We start from the raw sequence: 12089 nt of genomic DNA, 5'->3' as shown, positions 1-12089 counted from the left end.
GCTGCCCAATTCTAGAATGGCTTAAAATATACATGAGGTATTCTTTTATTATTGGAAAAATAACAATTAAAACAACATGACCACCTAGACCAAGGGTAGGCAAAGTTGGCTCTTCTATGACATGTGGACTTCAACTCCCAGAATTCCTGGGCTAATTATGCTAGCTCAGGATTTCTGGGAGTTGAAGTCCACATGTCATAGAAGAGCCAACTTTGCCTACCCCTGACCTAGACCAAAAGAAACAATTCCAATATATAGAAAAATATTTTATATCATGTGAGTTTCATGTAACTTTTTCATGTGTCCAAGTGTGTGTGCCCAATTGACATTTTAGCATGTAAAAGAACTCTGTTATGGGATGACAATAGAATAATTTCATGAGAACTCTCTTACATGAACATTATTTTCTGCATAATGTGATTATTTTAAATATATCTCTATTAGAATATAGTTATTTTTGAATACAGGTAGTCCTTGACTTACAACCATAACGGAGCCTGGCCATTATGGTCACAAGCTGTTAAGTGAGATGGCCTTGTTTATTGACCCCTACCCCACATCTACAAAATGAACAGTGAAGGAGTCTCCTTTAAAAAAAAGGGCAAAGAGTCCCTACAGGCTCGTGAGAATAATATTTGCTTGTAGAATAGCATGAAGTTGCCAGAAGGCAGACCCCCTCTATAGGAATGCTAAGGTTTGTATTGCATCGGCCAAGCAAAAGACAGAAAGGTAAATTAGGTGCTGTGGGGTCCTGAAGCTGGCTGAGGAGCAGGCCTTGGAAGTTCCTGGGCTGGTGAATGGGAAGAAGGCCTTGGCCTACAAGCTCTCACAGCCCCACCTTCACTGGTAGTGTCTGCCTCTCAGCTTTAGGCTCCCATAGGTGGCTGATTACAAAAGAGGCCTTGGCTTATCAATTTTTACAACCCCACATGCACCAGTAGCCTTCAGTACCCAGCTTTAGACTCCCTTAGGCTGATTGGGAAGCAGTCGTTGGCCTGCAAATTCTCACAGCCCCATAGGCAACAGTAGTGTTTGCTGCCAAGCTTTACACTGCCTTGGGTGGCTGAGTGGAAAGAACGCCTCGGCCTACAAGGTCTCAGAACCCTGTGTACACCAGTAGTGTTGGCTGCCTGGCTTTTGGCTCCCTTAGGTGGCTGAATGGCTGGGTGGGAAGCTGGCTGAGGCCTGTGAGGACTCATAAGATTGGGGCGGGGGTGGGGGGGAGACAGTTGTGGAGAGGAACTTCAGCATCCCTGCAGATGGTTATAAGAGTGCACAACTGTGGGAACTCTGCAGTGGCCATAACTTTCAAATTTATCCATTTGAGTGAAATACTTATTGGCTTATTTCATTCATTCATTCATTCATTCATTCATTATTTTATTTTATTTTATTTCATTTCATTTATTTTATTTTATTTCATTTTATTTTATTTCATTTCATTTATTTTATTTTATTTTATTTTATTTTATCCAATATATAATACACATTGAAGAGAATAGATATGTAATAATATAAGTAAAGAAAAGTATAGAAGAAAAGATATAAAAGTATAGGTGAACATATTTGAAAGGAAGAAAAGATAAATGAGATAAGGAGAGACAATTGGACAGGGGACGGAAGGCACACTGGTGCACTTATGCACGCCCCTTACTGACCTCTAAGGAACCTGGAGAGGTCAATCATGGACAGTCTAAGGGAAAAATGTTGGGGGTTAGGGGTTGACACTACTGAGTCAGGTAATGAGTTCCATGCTTCGACAACTCGGTTGCTGAAGTCATATTTTTTACAGTCAAGTTTGGAGCGGTTAATATTAAGTTTGAATCTGTTGCGTGCTCTTGTGTTGTTGCGGTTGAAGCTTAAATAGTCATTGACAGGTAAAACGTTGCAGCATATGATCTTGTGGGCAATACTTAGATCGTGTTTTAGGCAACGCTAATTCATCTTTTGTACAATTTAGTTTAAGGTTTAGTTTAAGGTTAATTTAGTTTAAGTCAATTTAAATTGATATAGATGTAAAACCTTTATCTACCCAGCTATCTCTTTTTAAACCAAAAATCCAAATGTAGACAAATTACAATTTCATTTTCAGAAGCGTGCATAAGTACATGTTTTTAAATTAGGGATAGGCAGTGTGGTACCCTCTCAGTGTTTTTAATTACAAATCCAGTGGTTTTAGATATTTGAAGCTGTAACTAAAATGCCTAAAATGTATTTACCTCTGTGTCTTTTCATGGTTCAGATTTCTTATCCTCGACCAAACACTGCTCCAGGAAACATACAACAGCCACTCCGACTTCAGCCCCTCTACGGAAATGTCGTGACTGAAGGTTCATCAAAGACTGGTTTGAGCTCCAGACCAAAATTTCTCACCGTTGACAAAGAATATCATTTTACTACCGAGGTTAGCATTTGTTCCTTTACACATGCAGTACAATAGGAAGAATGAGGATATACAATATTTTTGTACAAGGAATCATCTAGCACATTAAAATGAAATAGAATGGGAAATAATGCAGAATGAATTCTGTTGGTAACAACGGAGGGTAATTATTTCTTACAATTGGTTGCAAATGGGGGTGAGTCATCTAAAGACACCTAGTGGGGAGTTCCATGTTGGAGGTGGCTGTTGGAGGGATGGCAGATTTCACCTCCACCTCGGTCTTGATGTTCTCATTTTCTTTTTCATTGTTTACTTTGTTCTAGTATTTTACTTTAGTTTTCTTTAAACCTTTTTTATTTCTTCCTTTTTTTATTGTTGTAAGCTGCCTAGAGTTGTGGCACAGTGGTTAGAATGCAGTACTGCATGCAACTTTTGCCGTCAACTGACTGCATGCTATTGCTGCTGACTGCAATTCGGTAGTTCGATTCTTACTGGTTCAAGGTTGACTCAGCCTTCCCTCCTTCTGAGATCGGTAAAATGAGAACCCAGATTGTTGGGGGCAATATGCTGACACTGTAAGCCACAGAAGGCTGTAAAACATTGTGAAGGGATATATAAGTTCAAGTGCTATTGCTATGGTGAGGTGGGCAGCAAATAGATTTAACAGATAAATAATATATAAAAAGAAGAGAAGAGATGCAGTTGCTGAAAATAGAGGAAGGGGGAAAGTTGAAAAGGATTTCACTGTTGAAGAATATGGATACCTCTGAAGATTAGATGTCGTTTGAAAGCTAACTGAATATTCACTATTTCTATAATGGATCTTGTTCCTCTTTCCTTTCTTTCACTATTTTTTTAGATTGTTTTAAATCTTCCCTGTATTATTCTTTCAAATATTTCAAGGCAGCAAATATAACTAATACTCGTTCTTCTCATATTTTCCCCACAACAGCAATCCTGTTATGTGGGTTGGATGAGAGAGAGAGAGGGAAGCCAAGTTGACCAGGATAGAACTTTTGGTATTTTAAGAAAATCAATAAAATATTTGGGGGGAAAAAGAAAAGAACTTATGGCATGTATAAAGAGACAAATATAAAGGAGTGGGGGGAAGGGAAAAACACCTTTCTGAAACTCTACAAAGGTCTAATACCCAGTATTACTGCTCTTCTGAATTAATTTGGATAATTCACCCACGTTTCTGCAACACTCCGCGGCCTGCGCTGGCTGCTGATTGGTTTCCTGTCACAATTCAAAGTGTTGGTAATGACCTTTAAAGCCCTACATGGCATTGGACCAGAATACATCCAGAACCGCCTTCTACCGCACGAATCCCAGTGGCCGATAAGGTCCCACAGAGTTGGCCTTTTCCGGGTCCCGTTGACCAAACAATGTCGTTTGGCAGGCCCCAGGGGTAGAGTCTTCTCTGTGGCGGCCCCAGCCTTCTGGAGCCAACTCCCCCCAGAGATTAGAATGGCCCCCACCCTCCTTGTCTTTCGCAAATTACTTAAGACCCACCTTTGTTGCCAGGCATGGGGGAGTTAAGTTATCCTTTCCCCCTAGGCTATTACAAGTTATGCATGGTATGTTTGTGTGTATGTTGGTTTTTTATAATAAGGGTTTTTTAGTTGTTTTTATTAATTGGATTGTTCATGTTGTTTTACCACTGTTGTTAGCCGCCCTGAGTCTGCGGAGGGGGCGGCATACAAATCCAATTAATAATAATAATAATAATAATAATAATAATTATTATTATTATTATTATTATTCAGCTTATAGCTTCTGAAAGCTTGTGAGATCAAAATACTTCCTAAAATATTGTTTTATGCAGTAGTGTTGTGATTATAATGATGGAATCAAATGTCTAGATGTGGTTTGGAAATAGTTCCCTTGGACTTAATCATATTAACTGAACTTGAGATAGTCATGAGGACATAGTGATAGCAGACAAAGCAGCCATAAAAAGGAGAAACCTAGGCCATAGGAGCTTTGGTGGGGCACCAGTAGTAAAAATAAGGACATCTAAAGCAGTGGTGGGTTGCTCCTGGATTGGCCCAGTTTGTGGAATGGTAGTAACGGTGGGAGGCTCCGCCCACCCTTCCAGGACGCTTCTGGGCATATGCGCTCACAAACCAGTAGCGATGGGATTTAGAACCTACTACTGATCTAGACAGCATGAATAGGGCCATGTATACACATTGGCTCCATCCTACAGTTGACCTCTGCCATTATTAATATTTAATAATACTTTATTAATAATTAAGCAATTGTTTAACATACTAAGAGTACTAATTATTCATTCATACACATACACACTTCAAAGTGACAGGTGCAAAATGGAGGGTTTGGTTAGAGTGGGGAGAACACACCCTATAATAGCAAAGACTTTATCTATAAATTGTATTGAACTTAGTTTGTAACATACACCATCAATACAGGAAAACAGTCTTCAAATTCATCTTAAACATATGTCATATCGTTAGACATCATAGCTTTTAAATGCTGCTGATTTTAAATTTCTTGCAGTCCCATACAATATCGTTAAAACTAAGTTTGTGGAAATCCAATAGGTGTATAGGACCAATAGCAGGCAAAAGTTGGTTTAATGCTAGCACTCCATATGTGCCTCACTTTTAGCTTTTCCAGAATTCATGTTTAATAATAAAAACAGTATCTCTACATACAAGTAGTAATTTGGTTTAGATCCTCAACAAGCAATTTGCGAGGTCAGATTTATAAAAAAATGTTCTTTATAGTGTCTATAAATCCCACCCACAGTCAAGAAATGTAAAATCTGAGGAAAAACAAGCAATTTTATTTCAGAAGCTGAAGCTGTGTGCAGATAAACCCAAGGTGCAGGAAAAAAACCTGAGTGGAATCTTGTACTTCCAAAAGTCAGTCAGGGAATTAGAAGCAGCATTTGTTTGTTTGTTTGTTTATTTGTTTGTTTGTTTGCTTGCTTGCTTGCTTGCCTGCCTGCCTGCCTGCCTGCCTGCCTGCCTGCTTGCTTGCTTGCTTGCTTGTTTGTTTGTTTGTTTGTTTGTTTGTTCGTTCATTCGTTCGTTCATTCATTTATTTATTAGATTTGTATGCCACCCCTCTCCGAAGACTCGGGGCGGCTAACAACAATAAAAAAGACAATGTAACAAATCTAATATTAAAAAATAATCTAAAAAAACCCAATTTAAGAGACCAATCATACAAACAAGCATACCATGTATAAATTTTATGAGCCTAGGGGGAAGGGAAAAATTTCAATTCCCCCATGCCTGACGACAGAGGTGGGTTTTAAGGAGCTTGCGAAAGGCAAGGAGGTGGGGGCAACTCTGATATCTGGGGGGAGCTGGTTCCAGAGGGTCAGGGCCGCCACAGAGAAGGCTCTTCTCCTGGGTCCCGCCAAACGACATTGTTTAGTTGACGGGACCCGGAGAAGGCCAACTCTGTGGGACCTAACCGGTCGCTGGGATTCGTGTGGCAGAAGGCGCTCCCGGAGATATTCTGGTCCAATGCCATGAAGGACTTTATAGGTCATAACCAACACTTTGAATTGTGACCGGAAATTGATCGGCAACCAATGCAGGCTGCAGAGTGTTGGTGTACATCCAGGAAGTCAAGTCCAAAGCTAAAAAGTGGTTTGTCATAAGAAATTTGACTCCCAAGCATGCGTTGCTGTGGCCCTGATTCAAGCATGCTGTTATACTGTTTGTAGAAGAACAGTTGTGGATCTTTTTCAGCTCAGGTTCTGGGTCAAGTGAGAGTTTACCTGATTGCTTCAGAACTGCAGGCTCCTCCACCAATAGGTCCTGCTCTTTTTGAGAAGGTATAACTTCCCCCCTCAACTCCATTTTGTCAGCTACCCAGAATCATATGTGGTTCTGCATCAATAAACCATTTCCCCAACCAGCTTCCATGTTTCCTGTGCTTTTTTCCAAACTTGGGACTGAACCAGATGGATATTTTCCCCAAAAGTAACAATTGATCCTGTTGCGCTTATGAGCTGCCTTTTTAACAATTATCAAGAACCTCAAAGGTGTATTATAAAATGGTACAAGCAATAATCTATTTTATACATGGAGCCAGGAATGAGAAATCTCTCTTAACTGGGAATCCATGCTGAAACCAATAAAATTTAGATTAACACCCCCTTCCCTGAGAAATATACTATTTATGTATGGAATAGCTAAATGGAAAATTGTAGCTAAACACCTTTCAACTGCTCTGTGAGTCTAACTGTTAATGAATATGAATATTTGTTTAATTTTTTCAGGGGGACAAAGGTGTATTAAGGCCTGTGCATTCAATGGATTATTCGGTTGAAGTATCCCCATACAGACTTCCCATTATTAACAATTATATGATACCTCTTCCGCAACCACCCAGAAGTGAGAAAACTATCATCCCCGTGAAACCTGGGGGAAGAGGTCGACGGTTTCGCCCTTCTACAACTTCATCAAATGGCCTGGACCAGTTGCTCATGAAGGTGATTCTTCTTCTCCTTCTTCCCACTATTGCATTTTTTTCTTTTTAAATTAATTTTGTAATGTTCTCTACTTAGTATATAAAGATGTGCTGAAATACTCCTTGATGGGTTTTTTTTTTTTTTTTGCAAAAGAGATGCCTCTGTCCTATCTTTTTAAATGCACACAGAGATACATCTTTTGAAATAAAGAAAGTTTGCTTAAGTACATTTTCCTTTCCTTTAAAACCTTGATTTTGTTTTGAATAGATACAGTAACACTTTGAACCATTCTTCTGAATCTAATTGTACTACTATTTCATCCAAGCTTTCTTTAAAGTATTCTTCAAAATATAGAGTACCTTTCCCCAACCTACAGCAGTGTAAAAATGTTAGCTGTGAATTCTAGGAATTGCCATCAGAAAGCTTTTGCTCTATTTTGGGGAAAGCACCTAGGTAATGAAAGTGGATATAGATTGATACTATAAAGCAAATAATCATAGAAGTTTTATGGAAAGGCATTGGTGATATTAAAGCCATTATGAAATTAGGTTTTATTTACGATCCCCTTCTTATTGATCCATACACTAGAATTTACCCTTTTCTCGCTTTGTGCTATACTAGGTTACCTCTAACCCTAGTTTAATCATTTATGTCTCTGGATAACTTCAAACAATTATCTGGAATTCTGAACCCATGCCAATCATTCAGTAATGTTAGACCAGATTATTAGACACAGTCAAAAGCAGCTTCGTATATCCTAAAACAGCTCTTATTCATACATCAAACTTTTATACAGCCGAATTGAGCTCAGATTTGAGTTCATCATGTTTCTGTTAGTAGGCCTTTTTTGTGATATGTGCAAAAAATACTTAGGATGGTATAAATCGTTTTGAATTTTAGCACTTTGTTCATGGGTGAGTATTGAAATGATTTTGAAATAGAATGAGATACCATGGGAACAAACAGCTCTTATTCATACATCAAACTTTTATACAGCCGAATTGAGCTCAGATTTTAGTTCATCATGTTTCTGTTAGTAGGCCTTTTTTGTGATATGTGCAAAAAATACTTAGGATGGTATAAATCGTTTTGAATTTTAGCACTTTGTTCATGGGTGAGTATTGAAATGATTTTGAAATAGAATGAGATACCATGGGAACAAATGTCTAAAACTCCACATATTTCAGTACATTTCTCTGCCTTTTTATGCAGGATGCTGGAAAATTCGGCAAGCCTCAAATACACAGCAATGCGTATGTTACCATGGTCTATTTGGGGAAAACCGTGCACCTTTCATATGACCTTTTAGATTATCGAGAGGAAATAAAAATTTTCCAACAGCATTGTGGAGGAGAAAACCTATGTGTGTACCGAGGCAAACTGCTGGAGGGAGGTGAGCCTGAATCCCCATCCCACAAGAATTCATCTGAATTCTGGCAACCTCTTATTTTTATGTGGATAAACTGTTGAAGTGGTTGCAGAATTATTTCAGCAAAGCTTAGTCTGCTTATGTGTGTCCAGGGACTTATATTCCAGCTGCCTCCAACCAAGTCTAGATTTACTGTTTCATGATTGAAAATGAGACTGCAATTACTTTTGCAAATTGTGGAAGGACGGATATACAGGGGTGATTTAACAAAATGCAGTGGGTTAGATTAATTTTTGCATGGAGATGCATGGTTAATAAAATGCTTGCAGGGGTAAAATGAATACCAAATTATCTACGTACCAGAAGCTATAATATATCAGTGTGAACTGTTTATCGCTCCAGAAGGGAAATGAATGCAGGCTTGAGGTTTGATTCTGAATGTGAATCAATGGTGATGATGTTGACTTAAGCAAAGCTGTTCCAGGTATAATTGCCGGTAGAAATGAGGGAAGATATGCTGGATGGAATTAATATCATGCCATGGTCCTGGTCTGTTGCTGAGGAATGATAACTTTTCTATCATTAGTTATCATTTATTTAATTTGTCATCATGCTAGGCACTATCTGGAAATAATGCCCAAAGACCTTAAATCTGTATTAGACTGACTGGTTAACAACAACAGGGAAAGAGGTCAAAAAGTAAGCAGTTGCTAATGAAGAAACTGTTAAATAAAGCTGGAGTGGTATTTGATAAAGCCATGGATTTTTTTTAAAATGAGGTTACATAAAAAAGAATTGATCCATAAATATGCAAGTGAAGAGCAGAAGATACTGAGATTGCTATTGAATGAAATAACAGATACTTACATTTCTAGAAAAGAGAAAAAGAAGCATTGCAAACTTGCCATAAATGATACTCAACTTTATTTCTTTCAAAGCATTACTAATAAGATTTGACAAGGAGAATGCAGAGGTTTAGTACTGCAGTGTCCAGGGCAACAGTTGGAATGTAGATGGAAGCAGGATTCAAACCAGAAAAGATACCTTTATGCAAATAGCAATTATGTTTTCTAGTTTTAACCCTTAGTTCTGTCTTCTTAGTAGTGACATTTAAAAACAACAACAACACTAAATAGGAAATGAGGGCTTTGATATACCTAAAGTGGTATATAAACTAGATTATTCTTTATTGCAATCCCAGTGAATATTTCTCCTCCCCCCCCCCCCACTACATATTTGCAATGGGCATAATATCTCCTCTAACTTAAATTGTAATTTTTTTTCCTGTAGTGTAAGTAGCTGGTATATTATTGCAATAATTCCATGTCGAGGTAAAAGCTTCTGCCCTTCTAGACTGGTATCCTGATCTTTATTTAATCAGTTCTCATCTAGACTATTCAAACCTGTGCTTTATTTAGAACCAACCAAACAAGGTGAGATGGTACTATCAAGAAAAAAAAGCAGCTTTCCAGATAGTGTCACATCTTGCTTGGTGTTAGGTAAAGTAACATTAAAATAGTCTCTATGAGATCTGATAAAAGAACAAGAAAGGTCTAAATAAACATAAGCGGGGGTTGGGTGGGAATGGTTCTTGATAACACAGAGGAAAAAGAGGTGGATTTTAATATCTGTTTGGAAGTAGTTTTATTATGTTAGTATTCATCAGATTAGTCTGTTTAGTCAGATAGTAAGGAAATGGTATGTGGATGTATGAATGTTGAAACTAACACTAGCTTATAGTTTTTATAGTTACAGTGGTATCTCATCTTACGAACGCCTCTTCTAACGAACTTTTCAAGATACGAACCTGGTGTTTAAGATTTTTTTGCCTCTTCTTCCGAACTATTTTCACCTTACGAACCCAAGCAGCTGCTGCTGGGATGAAGGGGTTTCTTTCCCCCCCCTTTTTTGAAGAAAGAAAAGGGAGGGGCAGCTTGGAGGAGTAAAGATTTTGCATGCTTGCAAAGGCACTGAAACGGTGTCTTTTTAAGAAAGAAAAGGGAGGGGCAGCTCGGAGGAGTAAAGATTTTGCATGCTTGCAAAGGCACTGAAATGATGTCTTTTGAAGAAAGAAAAGGGAGGGGCGCCCCCCTTGCCTTGCTTCTTCCACCCGCCCCCTTTAGCTGCTCCTCCCTGCCCTCTGTTTGCCTCCCTTCTAAAGTTTGGGATTTTCCTGAAGGATTTGCACACATTATTTGCTTTTACATTGATTCCTATGGGAAACATTGTTTCATCTTACGAACTTTTCACCTTACGAACCTCCTCCTGGAACCAATTAAGTTCGTATGATGAGGTTCCACTGTATTTTGTATTTAGGATAGCTCTCCATTTTAAATTTATTCCCCTTTATTAAATTCTGTTAATTTAGTTAATGTATCCTGTTCATTTATTTAAACCACCCAAGGCAGTGAACATGTCCCATGCCCCTTACTCCTTTCATTTTACCCACAACATATAAATTGTTTCTCCATTTTGAAAACTTACCAAAGATAATTTGAGCATGGATTTCTCCTACATCCCTATGCAGGTATGATCTCTTTGATTTTGAAATATGCCACCTGCAACTTACAGTTCGAATTACCATATTTTTGGGAGTATAAGACACAGCTTTTTCTTCCCTAAAAGAAGCTGAAAATTTGGGTGCGTCTTATACTCTGAATGTAGCTTTTTTTTAAAAAAAGAGCTTTCTTTCCCAGCCCTAACTAGGTACTAACGATGTTTCTAGCTCTTACCTTGCAGGCTTTTTCATTGTTACTCTCTCCAAAGAATGTTTTTCCAGCCCTAAGTCTTTGCAGACTTTTTTTCATTTCTCTACTTGCTCCGAATAAATTTCTTTCTAGTCCTGATGAGGTGCTAACGATGTTCCCATCTCTTACTGGCTTGCAAGCTCTTTCATTGTTACTCTCTCAGAATAAGGTTTTTTAAAAGCCCTAACCAGCGGATAAAATAATGTACTGAAGTTGACCAGACTAAGGACGCTAGCCAGATGAATACCTGGTAGGCAGATCCCCCCCCCCACTTTCCTCCCCCAAAACTAAGGTACAACATATACTCTGATGCCTTTTATACTCTGAAAAATACGGTAGTACAAGAATTGGAAGAAAAGGAAATATACTTGTCTTGAACTGATTCCTTGTCTATCAATGTGATCAAAAAGTCCATTATATATACTCACCCCTTTTTTCCCTCAACTACAGAAACGTTTCAGTTCATCTCCAGGAGGCATTACGGCTTCCCCTTCAGTCTCACCTTTTATCTCAACGGAATTCAGGTTGACCGATTAAGTTCTTGCTGCGAATATAAGCATCGGAAAGGTGCTCGGCTAGGAGGCAGGCATGGATACTTTGGTTTTGTCAATGTGGAAAGATCATCTCCTTGCTATAGGTATGCTTTGATATTGATCAACACAAAGCCAGAGTAGAACTTGTAACTGTTCTGTGGAATGTCTGACCACCTCCCTGCATGTATTTTGATTCCAAAATATTATTAACAACCTTTCCTATTCATTTTACAATTGCACAATTGATTCTCCTTGGAAAATTTTGGAAGACTGTTATTTTAGGCCATAAATTACATCAGATCTCTCTTGCCTAAGCTTCAAAACATATTTTGATTTTTTATGTAAAATCAGAATGTGATTGTTTTTTGTAACACATAACATTAACTGAACCATTAATTTAGGTTATAAAATAGGACTGATTAAATATTTCCCAACTATTTATAATTTTTATCTCCACTTTTGCTTGAAAGCTGCAGAGAAATATTTACTTAAGTCTATCTGAGTTCACAGAATATTTGAAGGGAAGCTGGAGCACAATAAGGCTGTCACCAGCAGATTGTCCTCACAATCTGTGGCCTCAAAGATTCAAAGGTTGATTATA

General features: G+C 38.3%; 1 protein-coding gene across 6 annotated transcripts in view; it reads left to right on the top strand.

Annotated features, from left to right (window-relative positions):
* The window catches only part of ERICH3 (glutamate rich 3), a 97724-nt gene that overhangs the window by 48038 nt on the left and 37597 nt on the right, over positions 1 to 12089 (top strand). For 5 of the 6 annotated variants that reach the window (XM_070746169.1, XM_070746172.1, XM_070746171.1 and 2 more), the window contains 4 exons: positions 2243 to 2404; positions 6648 to 6860; positions 8052 to 8232; positions 11406 to 11592. In XM_070746169.1, the coding sequence (XP_070602270.1) occupies positions 2243 to 2404; positions 6648 to 6860; positions 8052 to 8232; positions 11406 to 11592 (743 nt within the window). Of the gene's footprint in view, positions 1 to 2242; positions 2405 to 6647; positions 6861 to 8051; positions 8233 to 11405; positions 11593 to 12089 lie in introns of those variants that run through there. The other variant, XM_070746174.1, reaches the window with a different exon arrangement.

Source organism: Erythrolamprus reginae, chromosome 3 (assembly GCF_031021105.1).
Source record: "Erythrolamprus reginae isolate rEryReg1 chromosome 3, rEryReg1.hap1, whole genome shotgun sequence".
In the NCBI taxonomy this organism is placed as follows: Eukaryota; Metazoa; Chordata; class Lepidosauria; order Squamata; family Dipsadidae; genus Erythrolamprus; species Erythrolamprus reginae.
The sequence above is the reverse complement of the archived record's forward strand: the minus strand, read 5'-3'. Positions and strand labels throughout refer to the sequence as shown.